This window comes from Microtus oregoni, unplaced genomic scaffold, assembly GCF_018167655.1.
Source record: "Microtus oregoni isolate MIOR12 unplaced genomic scaffold, Mior012 000024F_ref0000369, whole genome shotgun sequence".
In the NCBI taxonomy this organism is placed as follows: Eukaryota; Metazoa; Chordata; class Mammalia; order Rodentia; family Cricetidae; genus Microtus; species Microtus oregoni.
Window position 1 is genome coordinate 32,228,099 of NW_024543083.1, and position 25,842 is coordinate 32,253,940.

Genomic DNA, 25,842 nt, shown 5'->3' on the forward strand with positions numbered 1-25,842 from the left:
ATTGTAGAAGTCTGGTTAAATTAATTCCTAAATATTGTGTTCTTGTTATTCTTGTAAGTGAAATTGTTTTCTTAATTTCTTTTTCAGATTGTTCACTAGGATATAGAAATACAATTCATTTTTTCTGTTGACCTAGCATCCTGCCTCTTTGTTGAATTAATTTGTTAATTCTAAGGGTTTTGTTTTGTTTTTGACACAAAAACTCAGCTCTCACTTCAAAGAGATTAAAAGATAGTTTATTCTGGAGCCAGACATGACTCCAGTCTGAGAACATGGTTTCAGGTTATCCCAAATACCATGTTCCAGCATGTATCGGTTTTGTGACATTTTTATAGCTACAGAACAAAAGAAAGTCTAGATCAAGGCACTATTCAAAAGCAGGGTAAAAAATGAGGAAGGTTATAATACATCAAGGAAATCTCTGCCACAGGTTTCAGACTTTGTCTGACGCATGCTTAGCTTTTCAGTTGGTGAAAGCTGCTGCTCTGTTAAGTTAATGCATCCCAAAAGGTTTCATGTGACAGTCACAAGGACATTAGGTCAGACTCAAGTGGGCAATGGATGGCAATTAGGGGGTTAAAAGTAGTCTAAGATAATTTGATTCTAGATCTGCTACATTCCAACTCTCCATAATCACAAAATTCCAATCAATCAGTATTATAAAAAAGAATTCTTGACATGGTGTGGCTTCCTTTGTGAGTTTTAGCTTATAGTTTTACTTTTGGTTTTGTAGAATGCTTAGCATTTTCTGCATGTAAGGTCATATCTGCAAACAGATAATTTTACTTTGGTTTCCTACTTAAATGTCTTATATTTCTTTACTAATTGCAGGAATCCTTGGAAGCAAAAAAAAAAATGTATGCCTGAAAGAGATTTGGGGTATCAAACTCAGAACCCTTCTTTTACACATGAGGAAACTGAGACTTTAAAATTGAAGAGCCCAGTTCTCACAGCTTGCTAAGGAAGGTGCTGAGCTCAAACCAGCTTCCTTCTGACTCCTCCCTAGTTTGGCTGCTCTCAGTCCTTGGCTTTATACTTGTGCACTGAGGAGGCAGACTGGAATGTGCCATCGTGGGTGCTGGTGCAGTCCTGATGCTAAATAGTGATTCTTTAAAAGGAGAACCAATTTAGTTAAAATTGGTATCTGTGAACAATATGATAGATTAATTATATTTACAAGTTAAAACATAACAGCATGTTTAGATTAAAGCAAACTGAAGAAATTAAATAAGCCTGAACTTCTCAGATTGTGGTTATGTTTGCATAGCATGTCTTCATTTTCTTACATTTGTTTAAATGTTCTTTGCTAGCACTTATAGGAAGAAATTAAAGAGGTGGGGGTGGGGCGAACCTTAGAAAACAAGGCAATATTGTAAATCTTTTTGAATTAAAACAACCCACAAATGGTCTGCCTTTTAGAAAGGAAAACCGCTCTTGCAGGGCCAGATCTCTACATTTAATGAGTGGGGCTTTTATGTGTTTAATGTGCCTTGTGACCTCTTAGTGCTTAGTTGTTTGCCTTTTCTCTTTAGAAAGCCCACCTTGCAGACTTACCTTCTTTCATTTCTCTGGAGCCGTGGACTCGAAATTTTAGGAGTGTGATTGGTTATCAGGTGTTTTTAAATTTTTTTCACCAGTCTATTCTAAACAACTTTGGTGGTCTGTTCTTCTGGATGTCCAGACATAAATTATAGCCTGCCAATCTGATTGTGAATGCCTTGCAGAAAGAATTTTCTCACAGACTCACCCACATTGTTATGCCATTAATATCACTGCGTGCCACCTGAAGATTTTAAAACCTAAATAACCAAGCATTAAGTTGTTACAGTCTGTTGGAGAAAAGCATTTTTTAAGATATGTGGATTTCTTTTCTTTAAAATTTAATCAAATTTATATTTTAGACATAACTGTCTGAAATATGTTAGCACTTTATCTGAGATAGGATGTTTATTTACTAATTTCATTTCCACTATCTAGATTTAAAAAATAGTGGAAAAAAGCTAGCATCTTACAGTGAGTATTTAAATAAAACTGTTCATGTTTTGTCAGTCATCACTAAGATATGACTTAAAATAGATCAGAAAGAACTTTATGGAATTGAATTAACTGTAGGAAAATAAATAATTAAAATGTGACTTTGAGAGACTCTTCTATTCCTATTGCCATTGTGTAGATACTAACTGAAAGATGAACCATTCTTCATTACTGGGTATGCTGGTTAGTTTTTATGTCAGCTGGACGTAAGCTAGAACCATCTGAAAGGAGATGGTTTTTCTTTTCAACAAAGAAAATCTCACCACAAAATCCAGCTGTGAGGCATTTTCTTAATTAGTGATCAATGAGGGAGGGCCCAGTCCACTGTGGATGGAGGTGTCACTGAGCTGATGGTCCTAGGTTCTAGGAGAAAGTAGGATGAGCAAACCATGATAAGCAAGCCTATAAGCAACTCCCCTCCATGGCTTCTGCATCAATTCCTGCCTCCAGCTTCTTGCCCTGTATGAGTTCCTGTCCTGACTTCCTTCAATGCTGGACAGGGATGCGGAGGTAAAAGCCAAATAAACCTTTTCTTTTTTATTTATTTATTTATTTATTTATTTATTTATTTATTTATTTAAGATTTCTGTCTCTTCCCCACCACCGCCTCCCATTTCCCTCCCCCTCCACCAATCAAGTCCCCCTCCCTCGTCAGCCCAAAGAGCAAACAGGGTTCCCTGCCCTGTGGGAAGTCCAAGGACCACCCACCTCCATCCAGGTCTAGTAAGGTGAGCATCCAAACTGCCTAGGCTCCCACAAAGCCAGTACGTGCAGTAGGATCAAAAACACATTGCCATTGTTCTTGAGTTCTCAGTAGTCCTCATTGTCCGCTATGTTCAGCGAGTCCGGTTTTATTCCAGGCTTTTTCAGACCCAGGCCAGCTGGCCTTGCTGGTAGGAATGCAAACTTGCGCAACCACTTTGGAAAGCAGTGTGGCGGTTTCTCAGGAAATTCTGGATCAACCTACCCCTGGACCCAGCAATACCACCACTCTTGGGAATATACCCAAGAGAGGCCCTATCATACAACAAAAGTATATGCTCAACTATGTTCATAGCAGCATTGTTTGTAATAGCCAGAACCTGGAAACAACCTAGATGCCCTTCAATGGAAGAATGGATGAAGAAAGTATGGAATATATACATATTAGAGTACTACTCAACAGTAGAAAACAAATAAACCTTTTCATTCCTAAGCTGCTTTTGGTCATGGTGTTTCATCAAATCAGTAGTAACGTAAGGGTTTCTGCCATAGCAGTGTGCCACCTGAATGCTGAGCTCAGTGAAATTGTGTAAAAGCATTAGTGCAATCGCCTTTTCTTAGGAATTTTGTTGGTTTGGTTTGGGTTGGGTTTTTTCCAAGACAGGGTTTCTCTGTGTAGCCCTGGCTGTCCTGAAACTCACTATGTAGACTAGACTAGCCTCAAACTCAGAGATCTGCCTGCCTCTGCCTCTCAAGTCCTGAGATTAAAGTCTTGCGCGACCACCACCCAATTTATATAGGAATGTTTAGATTAAACTTGTTCATTCTTCAAAAGAAACCTGACACTAGAGGGATTCCCAGGAACCTGCAAGAATGACCCCAGCTAAGACCCTAAGCAATACAGGAGAGGGTACCCTAACTGGCCTTGCTCTATAGTCAGATTGGTGAATATCTTACATGTTACCATAGAACTTTCATTCAACAGCTGACGGAAACAGAGGCAGAGATCTGCAGCAGAGCACTGAGCTGAGCTCCCAAAGTCCAGTTAAAGAGTGGGAGGAGTGAGAATATGGGCAAAGAGGTCAAGACGATGGTGGGGACACCCATTTAAACAGCTTACCTGAGCTAATGGGAACTCACCAACTCCATCCGGACTGGGAAGGAACAAGCATAACACCAAACTAGACCCTCTGGATGTGGGTGACAGTTGTATGGCTGGGGCAGACTGAGGGGTCACTGACAGTGGCACTGGGATTTATGTCTACTGCATGTACTGGCTTTTTGGGATCCTATTCTCTTTGAATGTATACCTTGCTCAGCCTAGATGTAGTAGGGAGGGCCACTGGCAGTGGCACCAGGATTTATTTTTACTGCATGTACTGACTTTTTGGGAACCTATTCTCTTTGGCGGGATACCTTGCTCAGTCTAGATATAGTAGGGAGGGCCTTGGACCTTCCCCAAAGCAATGTGCCTTACCCTCTCTGAGGAGTGGATGGGGGGGGTGTAGGGAGGAAAGGTGGAGGGGATGGGGTGGGAACTGGGATTGGTATGTAAAATGAAAAAATATAGTTTGTTTTCTTTTTTTATAAAAGAAACAAAAAAGAGAAAGAAATAATGTGAGACTGGTTGAGGAGAAAGTTGGGGAGGATATGAGAGGATATGGAGGGAGGGGAAAATATTATCAAAATGTGCCCTATGAAAAAATGAATAGAAAAAAGATAATGTAATTCACATTAACAATAAAAGATATTTCTGTATGAATTGTCTTGGCTTATATCATGGCAGATTTTTAGTTTCTCCCACACTGTGACATGGAGGCTTAAAAGACAGCAGACTATGAAATAATTAGAGCTATAAACTTCTTCACAGGACTAGTGCCAAAAACACTTTGTTTATTTCTCTGAAGCAGGCATTATATACTTCACAGTTTCCAGTTTCAACACAATAAAACCCAAGACTTTAGTACTTAATGTCTAGATTTTTTTAATTGGGTTTTCTATTAAATATTTGGTTTTGTGCAATTAAACTGTTCTAATATTTATCTTACTATTTTAGCAGAAACAAGTATATATAAAAATTAGGTGACTTAAATTAAATTTATTCTGGTTTTGAGAAAGTATTGAGTAAAACCATTTCCACATGTATAAGAACTATTTGAAACAGTCCTGGTCATATTAGTTATGTACAGCAATACCAATTTCACTATTTTGCCTTTTAAATGTCCATTGTCTTTTTGCTTTATTTTTTTCCTACTGTTGATTGAATGTTCTTCTTACTTAATATCCAAATTGTCCAAAGTTTGTTCAAGAGTAATGACACATCGTCAAGTTAATTCCAAGCTTCCCTTTTCAAGGTATCATAATTGCTTTTGTTTTAATTTGCCTTTAGCTAACTCAGTCTGTGTTTAAGAAATGTTGCCTTAAGAATTCTTGATAGGCCAAGCATGTTAGCACATGCCTCCTGCACTCAGCAGGCAGAGGCAGATGAATCTCTGGGTTCCAGGCCAATCTGATCTGTCTGTTGAATTCTAGCACAGCCAGAGCTACACAGAGAGACCAAATCTCAATAACAAAACAATATTTATTTCAAGATTTTAAGGAAATATCAAATGGCCTGGAAATGTGAAATCTAAGAGAAAGGTGAACCTTTTTCACTAACTCCATATTCCAGAAATGCTCTAGGCGGCTCCCAGAACATGCAACATGTGGAGGAGAAATGTCTGTTAAAATCAGAGTTGTAATTGTTAACTTTGGGCTGGGGACTTGCTCAGTTATACAAGCATGAAGTTGAGTTTGGATCCTTAGCAGTCATGAGCAAAGCCTGGGTGGGGGCTAATTCCTGAAGCTCATTGACCAATCAGTATTGCCCCAAGCCCATGAGCTTCTGTTTCTGTATTAATAACCAAAGATGGAAAGCAGTGGAGGGCTTCAGGCCTCCCTGTGCACATGCACACATACTGTAAAACCAAACACACAAATACACCTAGAAAATGCTAGCTTTGCTGAAGAGTCACTGATTAAATTTCTTTAGACTGTGTGTATGTGTTTAGTAGTACTTTAATGACTGACCATTAGATTGTTGAGGAAATAAAATGTTGACTTAAGATGTATGGACCCCAATATGACTGATGGTCTTTACTTTAGGGTGTGTTTTTTGTAACCATTTATTCATAAAAGGACATAATTTTTAATTCTGTGTATGTGCTGTATGTCTGTATGTCTGTTTTGTGGATGTGTGTTCAGGCACTCACAGGTCAGAATATTCGATCTCACCAATCTGGAGTTACAGGCATGTGTGGGCTGCCCAGAGTGGCTGCTGACTTAACTCAGGTCCTTTGCAAGACCAGTATGTGCTCTTAACTGCTGAATTATTCTCCAGATCCAAAAGAAGAATCTTTTTTATCCTTATTGTGGAAGTAAAGAAGCAGTTTTTGTTTTCATTTCATATCTTCCCCTGAGCTGTTCCCTTCTTTTTCCTGTGGTTTTCAAGTCCTCCACCTTTTGTGACATCTTTAGGACATCTAAGTTTCTGATTCCCTCTCTGCAATATTCAAAACTACTCTTCTTCCATTATCAATAATTCTTTACATTTTTTCATACATCTATCCAATGTTTTTTGTCATAGCCACCCACCATGACTTCCCTTCAGCTCCCTGTAGTTTTTGTCACACCCATACACACAACGTCATGTTCTCCTTAATATTAAAAAAGGGACGAAAAACCCTCTTGAATCTAGTTAGTCCTGCCCATATGCACATGAGTGTGGGGCCACCCTCTGGGGCTTGAGCCACCTACTAGTGGCCATGTCTCCAAAGGAGTGTGACTCTTTCTCTATTGTAATTTTTTTTACTTTGTGTTGTTTATATATGTGTGCATTTGTATGAGTATGTCAGTATGCATGTGGGTGTACCTTTGTCACTACACATATCTGAAGTCTGTAGTGATAGGAGTGGTGGGCTGCGGCCCAGCTCCTAGCTAGCTTTACCTGAAATAATTACATGGAAACTGTATTCTTTTAAACCCTGCCTGGCCCGTTATCTCTAGCCTCTTACTGGCTAACTCTCACATCTTGATTAACCCATTTCTAATAATCTGTGTAGCACCACAAGGTGGTGGTTTACCGGGAAAGATCTGCATTCATCTCGGAGAAGAGAGCTATGCGTCTGACCAACTATGCTCTCTTTCTCCTAGCATTCTGTTCTGTCTACTCCACCTATCTAGATCCTGCTTTATCAAAAAGCCAAGACTGTTTCTTTATTAACCAGTGAGAGTAACACATAGACAGATGACCCTCCTCCATCAGAAGATGAGAGGACAATTTATGAGAGTCGTTTCTCTTCTACTCTGTGGGTCCTGGGGACCCAGCATGGGTCGTTAGTCTTTACAGCAAATGCCTTTGCTGGCTAAGCCATTTCATGTGCTATTTATTTTTAAATGGAGCTTTAGCTAATTAAGCTTATGAATTATAAGTAAATAGTTTTCAAAAGTTTTTTTTTGTTTTCAAATCCATCTTAAATCTTGTTTCTATTAATGTCAGCTGAGCTACTCTGCTATAACAGCATTGAAATTTAGAAACAAAATTGAAATGTAAGAAATATTAATAAACAAATCAAAATAAAAAAATCTTATGATTAAATTAGTAAAAACAGCTATTGTTCAGTCCCTGTAACATGTTCCCAGTGACTGTTCAGGGTAACTTAGCATCCATGAAGGTAAGACTTCAGAATTTACTGTCCACTATGACATACGTGCATGTGTTTCAAATTGAGTATGAATTATTTTGCTCTTAAAACAAAAGTGTATACAATATCTTTGAGACACACATACCATTACTTGATAGTGTAAGGAGTAAGTAAGTACTTGATAGGTCAGGGGTTTGTTTGCATAATTTAGGAAAACAAATTCTTTCATCATGTTCATTTACTCATTTGGTCATTGCAGAAACTTAACCTTCCATTTTTCCACAGGAAGATGGTTCTGTCTTCACTATTCCAGTGTTTATAACAACTTTATAGAAATCACTACCATGCATAATGAGAGTAACTTGTATTTACATGTAAATTAGTATGCTCTTACAAGAATATTTTAAAGATAGAATTGTCTATTTTACTTAGTAAAGATAAATAACCAACACTAACTTCATCACAAAAATTAATATTTATAGCAAAATTCATTTTTACAAATATAAAAAATGTGGTTTTTTTTTTTTTTTTTTTTTTTTTTTTTTTTTTTGCTTTTTCGAGACAGGGTTTCTCTGTGGTTTTGGAGCCTGTCCTGGAACTAGCTCTTGTAGACCAGGCTGGTCTCGAACTCACAGAGATCCGCCTGCCTCTGCCTCCCAAGTGCTGGGATTAAAGATGTGCACCACCACCGCCCGGCAAAAAATGTGTTTTTCAATTAGAATTTTTGACATATTAGGTGATCTCAGTGTTCATCTGAATTGTTTTGACCAAGTAACTGTCACAAGTGACAATAGTTTTATATCTGTTTTAGCATTGTGTTTTAGTGCTTAAATTATTTATGCTTAGTAATATTTCATTGTATGAATGTGCCATTGTGTATGCACTCCCTGCTAAAGTATATTTTTTTTAATTTGGGCAATTATGAATAAAACTGTTACAGACGTTCATGAACAGGGTTTTTGTTTGGACAGATGCTTCTAACCTATGTAAGTAAATAACAAGAAATATGAGTCTTGATTATAGATGCAAAGTTTTTTAATTTTGCAAAAAACTATTGAACTATCTTCCAAGTGTGCCCACTTTCTCATTTCCTAACAAGCGTTAGTGCCTATGAAGGAAAATGTGGTGCTCATGCTGGGCAGAGACTGGACTAGGCAGTTGTAAATGGGTACTGGAATCCACATTCAGGGCCTGTGCAAGAGCTGTCAATGAGTGCTCTTAGCAGCTGAACGAATGCCTCTCTCTCTCTCTCTCTCTCTTTCTCACACACACACATCCTTCTTATTTTAATTGTTTGCATAGGAATGTGCTATACAATTTCCCCACTCCCTTTCCACCCTCTTCCCTCCCCTTCCACCCCCCCTCCTACTCAAGCTCTCCATTTACTCAGGAGATCTTGTCTTTTTTCCCCTTCCTAGGCAGATTCATGTATATCTCTATTAAGGTTGTCTTTGTTACCTTGGTTCTCTGGGGTTGTGGCCTGTAGCCTGATTGTTCTTTGCTTTATGTCTATCATCTACTAATAAGTGAATACATATTATATTTGTCTTTCTGGATCTGGGTTACCTCACTCAGGATGGTTTTTTTCTAGTTCCATCCATTGCCTTCAAATTTCAAGATGTCACTGGGTTTTTTTTTCTGCTGAGTAATACTCCATTGTGTAAATGTACCACATTTTCCGTATGCATTCTTCAGTTGAGGGGCATCTGCGTTGTTTTCAGGTTCTGGCTATTATGAATAATGCTGATATGAACATAGGGGAGCAAATGCCCTTGTGATGTGAATGTGCATCCTTTGGGTATATGCCTAAGAGTGATATTTCTGGGTCTTAAGGTAGATTGATCCTAACTTTCTGAGAAACCGCCATACTGATTGCACTCCCACCAGGAATGGAGTAGTGTTCCCCCTGATCCACATCCTCTTCAGTATAAGCTGTCATCAGAGTTTTTATCTTGGCCATTCTCACAAGTGTAAGATAGAATCTCAGAGTTGTTTTGATTTGCATTTCCCTAATGGCTAAGGATATTGAGCATCTCCTTAAGTATCTTTCAGCCATTTGATATTCCTCTGTTGAGAGTTCTCTGTTTAGATCTGTACCCCATTTTTTATTGGATTATTTGGTCTTTTGATGTCTAGTTTCTTTAGTTCTTTGTATAACTTAGAGATCAGTCCTCTGTCAGATGTGGGGTTGGTGAAGATCTATTCCTATTCTGTAGGCTGCCATTGTGTCTTGTTGACCATGTCCTTTGCTTTGCAGAAGCTTCTCAGTTTCAGGAGGTCCTATTTATTTATTGTTGCTCTCAGTGTCTGTGCTACTGGGGTTATATTTAGGAAGTGGTCTCCTGTGCCCATGCATTTAAGGCTACTTCCCACGTTCTCTTCCATGAGATTCAGTGTGGTTAGTTTTATTTTGAGGTCTTTGATTCATCTAGATTTGAGTTTTGTGCATGGGGATAGCTAAGGATCTATTTGCATTTTCAACATATTGACATCCAGTTATTCCAGCACCATTTGTTAAAGATGCTTTTTTTTTTTTTTTTTTTTTTACTTTATAGTTGTAGCTGCTTTGTCAATAATCAGGTGTTCATAGGTGTGTGAGTATTCGATTCCTTTGGTCCACCTCTCTGTTTTTGTGCCAATACCAAGCTGCTTTTATTATGTTACTATAGCTCTATAGTAGAGTTTGAAGTCAAAGATGGTGATGCCTCTGAAAGTTCCTTTATTGTACAGCATTGTTTTGACTATCCTGAGTTTTTTGTTTTTCCATATGAAGTTGAGATTGTGGTTTGTCTTAATATTTTGATTTTGTGTGTTTTAGTGTTTCTTTGAATGTATGTGCATGCACTCTATGTGTAGTGCCTGCAGAAACTAGAAGAGGGTGTTGGAGAACCCCTGAGACTGGAGTAACAGATTATTATGAACTCACTTGTGGCTGTTGGGTATTGAACTTCAGTCCTCTAGGAGAACATTCAGTGCTATTAACCACTGAGTCATCTCTTCAGTCCCATGAATTTAATTTTTAAAATTTGAGGCTAGCTAAACTGATAAATGTTAGGAATACTTCTTACCAACAAGCGTCTCCATTGGAAAAATAATCCCAATCCAATCAGCCCAAATCAGACAAATTAAAAGATATCTAGGTTTCATTGGATGTCTGTGCTTTCAGGTGGCCTTGGGAAAAACGAAGTGTGTGTGGGGGGGAACAACAAGCCTACATGACCATCATGGAGGAAGAGGGAAGACCATGTATTTATTTTCTGGGGGGGGCAGTCTAAATAGCCTGTGGGAGTGGTTTTGACCCTCCCTGGGGAGGTGGAGTTTGGACTGAGGCAACTCTCAGGAGAGGGGGCTTCCAAAGATGGATGCCAGGGGCTAGGATGAGGCCTCCAACTTAATAATATTATTTAGTTTTGTGTTTTAGGACAGGAAAGGTTTATTCTTTATGTACAAAAACAAAATTTCCCACATTTGAAAATCATTAGTATATTCCTTCTCTTTGTGACCATCACACACACACACAAACACAAAAAGGTGGAACGTATATGTATATGTGTGTGTGTGTATATATATATATAATATATATATATATATTATATGCATATGTATGCACCCTTTATAGGTGGACTCCCAAAGACAGGTAAGGGATAAGAATTAAACTCGCCCTGAACCATTTTTTTCTATTTTGATCCATAAGCAACCTCATATAGTAGCTTTCTCCCAATAATAGCCAAATACTTAGTAAATATTCATGTGACTTCTTTTAAGTAAGAAAATAATACTCTCAGTATTCTTGAAATTCTTCTGGAAACTGAAGTTATTTCTAGGACGTTTCCATTTTGCTAACTAGTAGTTTGTTTTGTGTGTCTAATGGGTTGTTTTGTATTTTTGTGTTCATCTAAGGTTCAGATCATACCATGAAAGTTATTTTACTGACTTATGTGAAAATCTGTATTTTTTTCTACAATTTTTGAATGAGTAATGAGACAAGATTTTTTTTTTTTTTTTGAGAAGGGATTCGTGAAAGTAATTATTTGTATTCAGTGCTCTTTCTGGTTTAGTTTTTCATAGTAAGCTTATTTGCTCAGGAAAAAACTGCTTGTTTTGAAGGCAGCGTCAAATAATTTTAAGCCTGTCATTTTCTAAATACCTGTGTCTGGTGAGTCCAGGTGACATGGTGGGGGAGACTGGAACACACCTTACACCTTTTCCCAGGTGCCTTGGACAAATCCACAGGGCTGTTTGGAGAAGAACTGAAAGTTATTCTAAATTACAACTTCATTTGTAGGCACCAGTGAAACCAAGTAGTTGGTTATTGCTGAGAAATTTATCCCTGAGTTCTAGGTGTCTAATTTATAAGGTTTGGAATTAGTCTTCAGGGCCTATGTTACAGTTTATTACAGTCTCCAGCCTAAGTGTAGACTGGCAGGAATTAAATGGAAAGCCTGCATCACAGCTGGTGTGCATCTGGGAGTCTGGTTAAAAGGGACTAGCTTAGCTGAGCCTGAGTTGTGATAAAAAGCAGTGTCTGGAGGCCGTTTAACTGAAGCCCTGTGCTCTGCTCAGAGCTGGCTTTAATGCTGGCCCACAAGTTCACATAAATATCATTTTAAGTGTCTTCAGGACATCAGCAACTTAACTCCTACCACATGAAGAAATGATTATGTCACCTGTGGATCTTAAAAATCTTTAGCAAGCAAGCTGAAAGAGGCAATGAGCAGACCAGGTAGTTAAACTTCTCTCCCAAATGCTTCACCCCAACACCCCAACTCTTTTTTATAATACCCTACAGATTTCACGGGGCTTTAGTGAGAAATTATAATTCTGGTAAACAAGTGTCCTGTCAGATTTGATGGTTTAACTTTTCATGTCACCCTCATTACCTTCTGCCCTTCTCTCAGGCTTGCAGATGGGTCAAGGACTCTGGAGAGTGGCCAGAAACCAGCATCTCCAACAGGAAGCCTACAGTGAGCCAGGCTACCTCAGCAGAGAGCAGAGCAGGAGAGGGACTTCAAGCAACATTTCTCAGTCCAGCCAACGGAAACAAGCCCAAGGAGGCATCGATATATATCATCTTCTGAAAGCAAAAAAGTCCAAAGAGCAGGAAGGGTTCATTAACCTGGAAATGCTGCCACCTGAGCTAAGCTTCACCATCTTGTCCTATTTAAATGCAACTGACCTCTGCTTAGCCTCATGTGTTTGGCGAGACCTTGCTAATGATGAACTTCTCTGGCAAGGGTAAGTTCAACCCACGAGCATTTAAGTCGGATCCCTGTCTTGTTTAATGTTCTTTACTTAGCATGTGTTGTGAAATAATTTCATTTAATATGAGCTTATTTATTTTACTAAATCCTAGAACAATTATCTTCTTAGTTATCTTCTCAGTGAGTATTGATATCGCCAGAAAGACAGTAGAGAAGACAATGGGACGATGAGTGCACAGAGAGAAGGAAGGAAGTTACATCAAAACATGTCTGTTTAGTACACAGCAGCCATTTGAGAACCCACCCATGCTGCATAAGAAGTTATAATTCAACGTGTATAGTCTTTATACCTTGGTACAGTTTGTATTTCCCAGAGGAGTACCATTTGAAGAACAGGCATACTTAAACATCAGTCAAAAACAGTGTTTTCCTTAATTTCAAAGTGAGCCGGTGCGTTTTCGTGTTTCTGTTTAACAGCATTTGCTGTCATCAACATTTAAATTGTGACAACTTCACCTATATTTTTTTCTAAAACTCATTTTTATCACTGAGGCAGGTAAACATTAGAAACCATGACAGACAGTTGGTTACGTGGACATTTTAGTAGCTGTTGCACACAAGCTTTTGTAGAATGGAATCTATATTTTTTTCAAAAGATGTCATTTGTTCCTAAATAGCTTCCCACTCAATGAAAGCTCATTGCAACGTGGTTTCTTCTTTTAAGTCCTGAAAATGCTATCAATCAGGAGAGTCACTGGATTTCAGATGTCCTAGTACTCTATCAATGCTATCAATCAGAAGAGTCACTGGATTTCAGATGTCCTAGTACTTTTCCCAGAGTTTAAGACTCATCGTTTAAAGTAGCTTTCATAATGATTAAGAACTTATCAATAATGATAGCATACCTAGATTGGAAAGTTAATTGACAGACTTGATAAATTAATTGAAATTGCCAGATCCCAGGGGAGGAATATTTCTAGGAGCAGCATTTCTGACGTAAGCTTCCTAAGGTCTCAGAATTGTAGTATAAAAGTATTTTAAAATACATAAAATAACTTGTTTTAACATTTGCTGTGTTGTCATACTGAGTTAGCACAAATTTGTGTAGTGTTATTTAAAATAAGTGAGTCTTTAATGCTTTGATCATTATAAAAGGGGATTAGAATAATACTTTAAAACTGGCTTATTCTTTGTCATCCTTTTTTTACCTACATCTTAGCATTTTCCACAAACTTAACTTGCGAGCTTTTATTTTAAATTTGTTTTACTTTATTGTTTGTTTTGTCTGTAGCCCAAACTGGCCGCAACTCCTCATGCCTTGGCCTCTCATTGCTAGGATTATAGGTGTGCACTGCCACACCCAACTGAGTCTCTATTTGTGCATAAAAGGATATTCAATTCTAAACTTAGTGGAATCAGTTCTGAATTTCTTTGTAATCAGGGTTGTAAAGACATTTAAAATATAATCAGATATAGTTTCAGTATTTTCTTTGTCCTGATAGTGATATACTTAGTCCCCTGATGTATTTCCAGGACTCTGAGGCATTACACTAAATGCTTTAGCTTTCAGATACTAACTAGTGCCTCTTTATAGATTGGAAAGCACAGTTCTAATCTAGAAAAAATGGAGCATTATGAAGTACAGTTCTTATTCAACGTTGAATAGAAATTTTAACAGCTGTTGTCTTCATGGTAGTGAAGAATCATGGATCTGAAACAGTATCTTAAGCGTGGTCATCATCACAGTACTTGATGTGCACAGTTGTAGAATTATTCTTTGCTAATTTGTTAATATATGCTTTTTTGAAAAAGCAAGTGAATTCTCCTTGTCCAACATTAGTAATACATCACAGTTGGCGTGGATTATTTAATAGATTCTGACTAACTTCTTAGCATTGTGAGCTTTGAATAAGACTAAATGTTGCCACATGCATGTTAGCTGGATTTCTTTTGGGAATTTTCTTGTTTCTGTTTCTTGTATTGTGTAGTAACTACTACAGAATATTTGTTTACACTATGTGAAGACGTATCTCTGCCCAAGACACCTTCTGATTGGTTTACTAAAGAGATGAATGGCCAATAGCTAGGCAGGAAAGAATAGATGGGATTTCCAGGGAGAGAGAGGAACTCTGGGAAGAAGAGAGGCCGAAAGATGCCACCAAGATGTGGAACAAGTCAGATGTACAGAATGGGAGAGAGAGACTCTGGGCAGTGGTGGCACACACCTTTAATCCCAGCACCTGGGAGGCAGAAGCAGGTGGATTTCTGTGAGTTCGAGACCAGTCTGGTCTACAAGAACTAGTTCCAGGACAGGCCCCAAAGCAACAGAGAAATCCTGTCTTGAAAAACAAAACAAAAAGGGTGGGAGGAAGGTAAAAGCTACAAGGCAGAACGTAGATTAATAAAAGCATGTTAATTTGAATTATAAAAGCTAGTTGGGAACAAGTCTAAACTAAAGGCCAAGCTTTCACAATTAATAATAAGTTTTGGTCTCATTATTTGTGGGCTGGCAGTCTCACAAAGGAAATTTTGACTACAACCAATGTCAGAGAATTGTTGATAGGATTGAGCAAGCCAATACAACTAAAACTCTGAAAATAGTGACTATCATTTCAGTAATCTCTAAGTGATTGTCGTTTATCACTGATTATTTTTAATTGCTTGTGTTTAACTTCAGATAGTATTCATGAATATGATTAATCATTGTAACTGAAATTCTTAGAAGCAACCGAAATTGCTAATTGTATGGCACTTGTAATATTCTAGTAAAGCAAAAGTAAAAAATGTAAAATAAAAGTTTATAATCACATATTTACTGCTCTTAATGCAGTGGGACCTGGGAGAAAGGACCCTAAAATGAGGCGGACTAAACTCTCCTGTATAGCCAACTTTATTCAGAGCATCAGACAGCTTGCACTCTGAGGATTAAGAAGAATCCCATGAGTAAGGTATTCAGTCACAAGGACAGGCCTTATGTGGCAAAATATGGTTTCCATGGAGGCATATAACAAACAGCAATAGCCACTTGTAATGGATATCTGAAGTAAACTCTCTCCTATCCATTACCCCTGGGAGGAATATGAGAGCACATTTGAAGAACAAGTCCATGTTTTTGAAGAAATTGAGGTCACAAGACTTGTTTTCTTGGAGTTTTTTCATGAGCATTGAGAATTCTCTTTGCATGACTCCATTCTTAGATGGTGTTCTGACAGCTGCAGAGTCTAATTCGGTGTCATCTAATTTTAGAATTTATCATGTGAATGTGTTTATCTTAGGAAATGTTATAACTTTGGTTTTATTTTCTATTTTTTAGGTTGTGTAAATCCACTTGGGGTCACTGTTCTATATACAATAAGAGCCCACCTTTAGGATTCTCTTTTAGGAAATTGTATCTGCAGCTGGATGAAGGGAGCCTCACCTTCAATGCCAACCCAGAGGAGGTAAGGAGAGAACAGGATTGTTTGCTTCAGGCTGACTTTTCTGATTTTGCTGCAATCTTCTAATATTATACTTGCAGGTGAAATTAAAAGTAATTGAACATGCCTTTCCAATCTCTGAAAAACCAAGTATTCTTACTGTTATATGTCATAATGCATTTTATTTGCCTTCCCTGATCATATTCTAATCTTTCCACCTGCTTACATTGTATAACAACATCTTGAGGTGTATACAGTACTCTACCGGTCTGAGGTACATATTACCAGGAAGTACAAAACATTGTTAATGAGAACATACATGTAATATGTTCACCAAATTATATCTGCACCATTATCTTTCCATCTATTCTAGTTAGTAGTAATGTACTTTATTAAAGATAATCACAGAAAATATTATTCTAGTGTACTGTATCAAGATGTTGAATATTGATGACTTTAGCTGGCAAGATGGCTCAGCAGGTAAAGGAGCTTGCCATGCAAGTCTGGCGGCTTGAGTTCAATCCCTAAAACTCTTACAAAGGTAAAGGGAGAAAACAGACTCCATAGTTGCCTTCTAACTTACATACTTGTATCACGGAACCAGCACATACACATGTACAAACATAATAATTTTTTTAATTAGAAAGCATTATTTCACTTTATCTAGAACCTCCTTTTGATTCTGTTTCAAAATGATGTTTACTTCTTTCATAATATATAACAATGAAAATGTGAAAAGAAAAATTTCCCACACCTTTTCCTATTCTTATTTTAATGTATTTTTAAAAATTAAAAGTTTCAGAAATGCTTACACATCTATTGGACTCATGCCTCCAAATAGAAATGAAATGACCTTGGAAGTTACTGCTTCTGGGTGCATTGTTTTCTATGGGAACATTAACCAGAACTATCTTAGTTTAATAGTTATTTTAAGATGATTTCACTTGTTATAAAGTTACTAAAAGTCGTTTAAGTTGGGGGCTAGAGATATGGCTCAACAGTTAAGAAAAACACTTTGACTGCTCTTTCAGAGGTCCTGAGTTCAAGTCCCAGGAGCCACTTGGTGGCTTACAACCATCTATAATGGAATCTGATGTCCTTTTCTTCTATGTGGGCATACATGCTAGTATAGCACCAATATACATAAAATGCATAAATAAATACATTTTTAATCAGGGAGGAAAAGAATTGTAAGTCATACATCCAAGTAGTTTTTAAAATTATCTCAATTTTGTTGTAACTAGGAAAATAATTTTGCCAGTTTTTAATTTTAAGCTTAAATTTAAGTATTACCTTTATAACTATAAATGAAATAACCCAGTGACAGAATATTTTAAATAAATTGATTTTCACTTACTATTTATAGTTTCTTTGTTAAATTTTTCTTGTACACTTATAAAACTGAATGTCATTGTTAAACATACACTTAATCATTTAGTCTTATTCTTACAAGTATAGCAAATTATATGCTGTAATATTGACAATCAGATGTCTGTTGTCTTTTTTCTTATCAATGTTTTAAGGAAGTAGGTAAAATTCTAATGTTTGTTTTTCTTGTTACTGTTGTTGTTTGGCTTTTTGAGACGGTGTTTTTTTTTTTTATTACCCAGGCCTGTCTTGAATTTACTATGTTACTCAGACTGGCCTTGAACTTCTGATCCTCCTGGTTCAGCTTCTTGAATGCTGGGACCTTAAACAGTGTGCTACCATGCCCCAAAACTCATGATATTCTTAATTAAAATGGAATAATTTATTAAAAGCTAGCCTTCAAACTATATATTTAAAGCCATTATAATGTAAAAAGCCACTTATAAACGCTAATAAACAATAAGAAATTATCACAAATTAGAGTTTATCACTTATCCCTTTATTATAATTTCCCAGTCTCTTTTGCTACAGAGTATAATTTCTTTTCATAACATCTTCTGTGTAAACAGATAGCAATATGAGCATGTCACCCTTCAGGTCTTGTTCTGTGGCAAACGTGTGTTGTACAGTGATCTCACTATAGTTACTCAGAGACTGGAGTAGCTTCAGAGCCTTTGTGTTTTAATTGTAATTAGGCTGTTACTGGTTGCTGATTAAACAGCACATATGGTGAGCTTTCTGATGTTTTGCTTTGATCTGCTTGGCAATTGCGTGGTGATTGCCAGAGAAGACTGAGGACAGCTAGGGTAGATAGTGTTTTGCTCCAGAATGTGTGAGAATCAGGAGAGACAGCTTTTGTAAGCCCCCATCTTATTATACTCAGTTTATGAAGTCTCACTGGCTTCTGTCATAAATTATACTAATGTTGAATCAAATTATCATCTTTAATCATATGACTTGCAAATGATCCATTGTAAGTAAAGTATAACTCAGAAAGTGCCAAGTAGTGCAGTCAGAGAGAGAGATGTCATTGCTGGTACTGACCATGGTAAGTCACACATCAGGAAATGGGCTTGATAGTTTTAAGTGTCTAAATTGGGAAAAGTTAGACACAAAAATATGTTTCTATGTTTGCAACTGTGTGCATTATACCATAGAGTTCTCGTTAATAACTTTAAGAGTGTTTTGAAGGAAGTAAGAAAAAAGGTAGTATTCAAGTCCTTTTTTAATGTGGTGTTGATTTGAATTTTTTAAGTATTTGATCAAAATAAGATTTTTAGATTGTCAGTTTGCTTTTCCATCCTACCTTCCATTGTTATTGAGAGTTGGCTGTATTTCTTTTTTTTTTACTCATGGGCCTGGTTTAGAATACCATAGAGTGTTCTTGAATCATTTAATTCATTATTCTGAAAGGTCTGTATAGTGCTGCCAAACAGCACAGAGCTGAGCCACTCCAGATGTCTGTGGCTCCAGACTCTGAGTCTCTGATTGCGTGAATATCAGTAATACTTTAGTAGGTATTACTATAGGAAAATAAAATTCTGTCTTTACCAGAATACACTTATAGGACAAATAGGCCACTCCCCAAAAGGCATTTAAATACTGAAAATCATTTAATGTCTTCAGAAAAATGGGGGAAAACCTTTTAATGACTATATTCTAATTTTCATTATAAATTTGTTTGTTTTTTACAAAGTAAAGCCTGTATAATCAAAGTCACATAAAAGAAAGTTATCAGGAAGATATTCTCATGTAGAACTTGGCAATATGAGTGAAATTAGCCAGGTCGTGGGGTGGTTCTTACACAGATGTTTGAATGCTAGAGTCAAAGTACTTTTTGGAGATTTATTTTTCCCCCACTCACTGGAGCACTGTCATCAGACATATTTTTCTGGGTTCATCTAAGTGAACGATAAATTATTGTTGATGATATGTTCAAATATAAATGGTGTTTATCATAGCTGCTTGAGATAAGGTGCATATAATTGTTGACTATTATAAAAAAAAGTGTACTTTTCCATGATTTCTAGTTTTGTACTTAAGATCGTTCATAGCAAACATCATTAAAATATAAATATAAGAATACTTACAGCCACAGGGAACAAGATTCTCCAAAGGACACCGTTCATGTCATGGATATGGGTAACCAAACTCCATAGCAACTGCTGGCAGTGGCTCATGGGGTGGGGGAGAACATCTGCACACTTTTGGTACGATGATCTAGCACGCTGTTGTTATCTGCATGCCCCTGTGATCTCAGCTGTATGTAGTGTCTTGATCTTGTGCATGAGCTTGTGGACTTTGTGGTGGTGACCACATTCTAGTAGAGGAATGTGCTGAGTACTCTGTGTACATGAAGTTGTACTTCCTGCATGTACCAGCTCGCTGTGTCAATTCTGCCCTTCTAGGAGTGTTGTGATGAAGTAGTTCTAGCTACTATCCAGTATTTCTTGGGATCCTTCATGTTTTAGATTATTTTCTGGACATAGTTATCATTAAATTTAGAGTCTGAATACAGGTAGTATACATAGTAAATATAGACTTGTTTTTAATCTCTGTATGCTTTAAATAGTCTAACATCATCTAGTCAGATTTTTGAGAGTATGCTTCAGATATATAAACATATTTCTTTTATATTTATACAGAAATGCAAAATTACATACACTTTAATGCATTTTACTAAAATGGATCTTGAATAAAACCTATTTTAAAAATATTTTGTTTGACATACTTTAAATGGAAATGAACACATATATATATGTATACTTTATTGTTAAAACTACATATTCTTTTTGCTGTTGAATCAGGAAATGTTTAAGTTCTACCATTAAAGGAAAATTTTTAAGAGCGAGCTCACTTAATGTTAGAGATTTGACTGAGCTTTTTATTTATAGTATAAAAATGGTTATTATCCACTTCATAGCATAGGAATGGTGGTGAAAATAACTTAAACCTTCACTCCTAAGGATAGATAACCCCAGTAAGTTTCATCAGGACGTACAGAACATTCCTAATTACATAGTAAGGGAAGTGTTCTCAAGTCAAGTAAATTTGAATAGGATAGATTTCTGGTTAGTTAGCTTATTTACGATATAGCATTGTGAAGTATGATGAATATTCAACAGGTAAACATGGTGTGTAGCATCATCCAACTTTATTTGATACAGTAGTACTTGGTTTTCTTAAATGTTCCAAGGACCACACTTAGATACACATTTATAAATCTAAGAATGGTTGAGATGCCATCCTATTCATTTACAGTTATCTAATGTGACCTCTCTGATAAAACTCGGTTGAGTTATAATTACTAGTTTTAAATTTTAAGCTGTAACCTCTATAATGGACTCTATATACCTGTAATTATTTGTTTTCTTTTCCATTGTCTAATAGTACTTTCTACTTAAAAAAACAGCAGTTTTGTGATTTCGTGACAAACCGAGGTAATTTTCATGTTTTGGTTCTTATCTAATTAGTTAAGGAAAGTGTTACTTTAGAAAATAATCCTCTGAAGTAATATTCAGTATTGCTATAGATTGATGCAAATTTCCCTGTAAGTAATTTGATACTAATCAACTATTTGTAATTATGTCTTCAACGTCTTATTCTATGTATGGCTGTATAAAGTCTAAGTATCTCCTCTATTTCCAGTGAAGATTTACAGGTCATATATCTCGGGGGACCAGCAGCTCAGGGCTTTAGGGAAATCCATGGAGTCAGCACTAAGACCTTTTATCTGAGGGGGTGAAGGAAAAGACACACACACACTCTTAATGGTTTCCTTCTGATTTTTTTCTTTATTCTTTATTTCTTTATTCCTCACTCCCATTCACCCTGTGCCAGATACCAGAGGCAGTGTCAGTGGCAAACATGTGGAGGAATAGCAGAAGCAAAGAGACTCAGGGATCTGGAGTTTCGGGGACTTACCTACCCGTGCAGAAAATAGTCTCAGTAATAACTCTATGTTGTAGATAGTTGAAATAAAGAAGAAAGACGTAGATACCTTGAACGATCTTTTACAGCTAGAGATAAAGAAACTTGAGTTTCTTATTTTTAATTACATTTTTTATTTACTTTACATACCAGCCACAGTTTCTCCACCTATTTCTCTTCCTGTTCCCTTGCCCTACCTCCTGTCTAGTCTATTCCCACCATCTGTTCCTCCTCTGTCCAGAAAGGGGCAGGCCTCCCATTGGCGGCAACAAGCACTTCACGGTCATGTGTTGAGACCAAGCTCCTCCCCCTGCATCAAGGCCATTCTTAACTAGGTTATAAACTGAAGTTTATCTTGGAATGATTGAGTTGTTGCTGCCTGGCAGTGTGCTTCTCAGGAAGTGCCTCATTTTATGAATTGCTACCTTCAGTGTGTATCCAATAGAATGCTCTGACTTCAAGGGACAGAGAACCTAAACTGACAGTGGCTTAAATTGTATACTTTATTTCCTTTAAGGCATCTTGAGGGTGATGTCTCATAATGATTTAAAAATAGATTATTCTCTCATATTCTCTCATACATCCCAATCATAGTGTCCCTTCTGTCTGCTCCTCTGTCTCCTTCCCATTTTTTCTCTCCCCACTCCCCAGATCCATTCCTCCTCTGTTTCCTGTTCAGAAAAGACACCACCAAGAAATGAAAGCCAAACAGGAAAAAAAACAAGATACAACAAGACAAGACAAAAGCCCTCATATCAAGGCTGGACAAGGCTACCCAATAGGAGGAAAAGAGTCTCAAGAGCAGACAAAAGACTCAGAGACACTCACTTCCATTGTTAGGAGTCCTACAAAGCTAACAGCGCTAATGTATACATAGAGGACCTTGTGCAGACGCTTGCAGGCCCTGTGCTTGTCCCTTCAGTCTCTGTGAGGCCATATGAGATTTGCTTCGTTGATTCAGTGGGCCACGTTCTCCTGATGCCCTCTATCCCTTCTGACTCTTACAATCTTTTCTCCTCTTCTTCTTCCAGCTTCCCCAAGCTCTGAGGTTAGGGACCCAGTCGGGACCTTCAATTTAGACTCTCCCTCTGCATAATGTCTGGCTATGGATCTTTGTACCTGCTTCCATCTGCTTCTGGAAGAAGCCTCTCTGGTGACAACTGAACAAGACTGCAGTCTATAAATTAGCAGAGTATCATTAAGAATCATGTCATTGGTTTCTTTTCTTTTTTTCTTTTTAGACCAGCCATGTTTGTTCTCCCATAGGTCTCTGGATTTTCCAATCTTCAGTTCCTGGTCATCCAGGCAGTATAGAGCATGTGTCTCAAGTTGAACCAAACATTGACTGGCCACTTCCACAAGTTCTGTGCCACCATTGCCCCAGCACATTTTTCAAGACTTGTCACGTTGTAACCCACTAACAGATTAAAATTCTTAACTTCCCCCAGGAAAAGCTAGATGAGCTGTGTTTGGGTATGGGATTACTCTAATTGTCAAATAACTCCTTTTACTCCAGTTAAATTCTCACAAGCAAATATGAAGATAAATCAATTACCTTGATAATTAACAGTGTTTTAAAATAACTTACATTCAGGATTACCTATTAAACTCCTATATGTTTGGGTAGTAATGAAGATAACAATACATAAGGACTCTTTGAACTATCAACAATAGGAAACTTTATTGCAATCACATGAAGGGATACATTTGATTTAAAAAGTTATTAGCCTTAGAGTTGGTACATCAGACTCATTTCTTTCTTGCCAATATTCTCTTCTCAGTGTATTGCTAAGAGTCCTCACAACTGGAAGATGGCTGGAGGTGGTTTTGTTGTTACATGTGCATGCATATCAGAATCAGCAAGTGCATTTGTTAGAGCTGCATCACATGGATGCCAAGAAATCCAAGGAAGATACAATCAGTGTGGTCATCGTAGGAAAATCGATTTTCATCTCTAAAGGCCATGACTGTAACCTGTCATTTATGTGGTCTCTCTAGTGAGGAGTTAAAGCCAAAATATTATAACACTAAAATATTAATATATATATATATATATATATATATATATATATATATAGTGATTAACTTTTTTTTATTGTCATGTTAGAAGCTCAGTTCTACATCTACCTCCTTTGTCTTTACTGTGCAGTAATAGCCCTCTGTTCACTCAGTGGTAGGAGGATTTAAAATGGCAAAACAGTTCTTCAGTTTTGTTTCTGATGCTAATATTCTTCCTTTGGGTATTAGGCATCTGGCCCAGCAGACACCAGAACTGTAATTCTTGCAAGGACCCACAAAAGACATGAGTCATTCCTGAGGAGATAATACCAAATGCCCTGTCTTCAAGTTTCAGAAATCCCTTATATACCTAGCTGCTGCACAATAGAATTTCGCCCAGCAGGTGGGAAATTACCGAGGCCAAGGTGGAGTAAACAATGTTCCTATAGCTAACCACCAGGGGGGCAGAGGGAGCAAAGAACAAACAGGTTGTTCAGCTGAAAAATGCAGCAAGATGTCTGGCCAGAAAATGTCCTCAAGATGAACCCTGGGAGGAGAGGTAGACCCATGAGCCCTACAAGAACTAGAGGAGAGAGAATCAAACCTTTGCAATGGTTGCTCATTAAAAAGGTGTTAGGGGTGCTTAATGAAAGTCTGATTTCCTGCTTTGCATCCTAGCAGAGTCTCTGAATTACAGGCCTAAACCAACCATTCAGTTTTCCTGTTTCTCTCCGTTGACCCAGAAGTGTTTGTGTAGTTTAGTCCTGTTAGCTACAGCAGGAGCAGAAGTATAGTGAAGGATTTGTAATGCTAAGGGAAATTAGTAGACAGTGTTGGTGGACAATATATATGAACAAGACATTTTCTTCATTTGAATTGTTTTGTTATCAATTTAGATAAATATACTTACAAATCTTATATTAAATATTTTAATACATTTCAAAGAAAAATATCTTTTCCATAATTTCTTTTAGCATACTTTCTCTGACTGGGTTTTTTCACTTGTTATAACCATAGTTTCAGATACTTGATTTCACTTTCCAGATTTAATAAGATTTTAGCAATTGATGCTTAGCAACATGGCTGCTGTATCAAAAATATAAATGACATTTTTCCTTCAGCTTTTGGATGTCTTGACTGGAAGCTTCCAGGAGCTCAGTCATGGCTTTCAAAGTATGGGACTAGCATAAGTATAACATTAACTTTATTTTAACAAATGGACGATGGTGTGCATTACCCATTAGATTATTTCATGTTTTCTTCTTTATCATTAAGCTTTTAGGGGTACCTTCTTTAGATTCAGGGTCCTAATACTGAAGTGTCTAGGCCACGGTCAGTCGTGTGCAGTGATCTGCTTTGGCAGCTGCTGATTGGAGCAGTGCTCTAACCTTCAGGAAGTAAATTTGAGGCACTTCCATGTATCCTTGGAGAGGGTCTTACTAAGCATCTTTACTTTATTTGAGTAATGTCACTTTGATTTGAAGCAAATAACCTCTGTGTTGTTTTCTGCTCCATAGACTAGGGAGTTAAAATACTAGTGACATTGTAGTGATTAAAATAAAATAAAATAAAAGAAGTTCAATGGTTAGTGTTTCCAACTCCTCACCAGCTATGTCTAGATACGTATTCCCCAGGCACAGCTTCAGTAACTTATAATTTGAAGAAGTGCATGCTGCTCTAGGCCTTGAAGCTCCTCTCGAACCTTTAGATGCTAGTAAATACCTCTTTGCAGCCTGGGAAGTGGTACTTCATAAAGTGTGCATCATTCAGGTCAAGATCTTCAAACTCTGGTGAGATTTTTTGCCTTTAATAGTGTGTTGCCTGATATGTATACACAGTAACATGTTGTTTTGATAAATATGTTTCTCTACTTCTGTATTCTTAAGGCTTTTAAAAAACATTAATTATTTCAAAAAATGCTTCAGACATAGTTCAAATGTCCATATGTCTAAGAGTATTCAAATGTAGGAATCATGATAAAACTATAATTTTATTTTCAGGGTTAGATGTATGTATACATTGCAAATGAAATATTTATATATTTATATATGATTTTTATAAAGCAAGAACTCTAAATCAGCTCATAGTGCGAAATATCACTGTCTCCTCAGTTTGGATCACTGCCAATCACACCTTAGCTAATCAAACTTCCTCTCCATGCTTCCCTTCCTAGCCCAAAGTTGGCTGAAGAGAAAGCGGGCTCTTCTTAGAGTTGTACCTCAGATAAGAACAGCTGTTTCAGAAACAATCACAATGATGACTGTATGTTTAATCATTGCTAGTAATTTGTGGTTTGAGAAAAGCCATCGTATCAGTCAGTGATTGTAATGATGCCCATTAGTCACAGGTGTGGCTCTTTTAGAGGCTTTTAGTAACTCACAGATGTGGCTCATTTTCTGTTTCATTCTATTTAAATTAATTAATATGGCTTTTAGTACTTAAAACTTAAATAGCAAGGTTTATGTTATTTTTCTAATGTCATTGCTTTATCTCTTTTGAAAAACAGGCAGA

At 37.1% G+C, this 25,842-nt stretch overlaps 1 protein-coding gene across 5 annotated transcripts in view; it reads left to right on the forward strand.

Moving 5' to 3' along the window:
- Positions 1 to 25,842, forward strand: part of Fbxo8 (F-box protein 8) — a 41,915-nt gene that overhangs the window by 3,758 nt on the left and 12,315 nt on the right. For 2 of the 5 annotated variants that reach the window (XM_041673687.1, XM_041673688.1), the window contains exons 2-3: positions 12,317 to 12,653; positions 15,933 to 16,059. In XM_041673687.1, the coding sequence (XP_041529621.1) occupies positions 12,325 to 12,653; positions 15,933 to 16,059 (456 nt within the window). In that variant the 5' untranslated portion in view covers positions 12,317 to 12,324. Of the gene's footprint in view, positions 1 to 12,316; positions 12,654 to 15,932; positions 16,060 to 19,495; positions 19,614 to 20,793; positions 20,844 to 25,842 lie in introns of those variants that run through there. The other 3 variants (XM_041673690.1, XM_041673689.1, XM_041673691.1) reach the window with 3 other exon arrangements.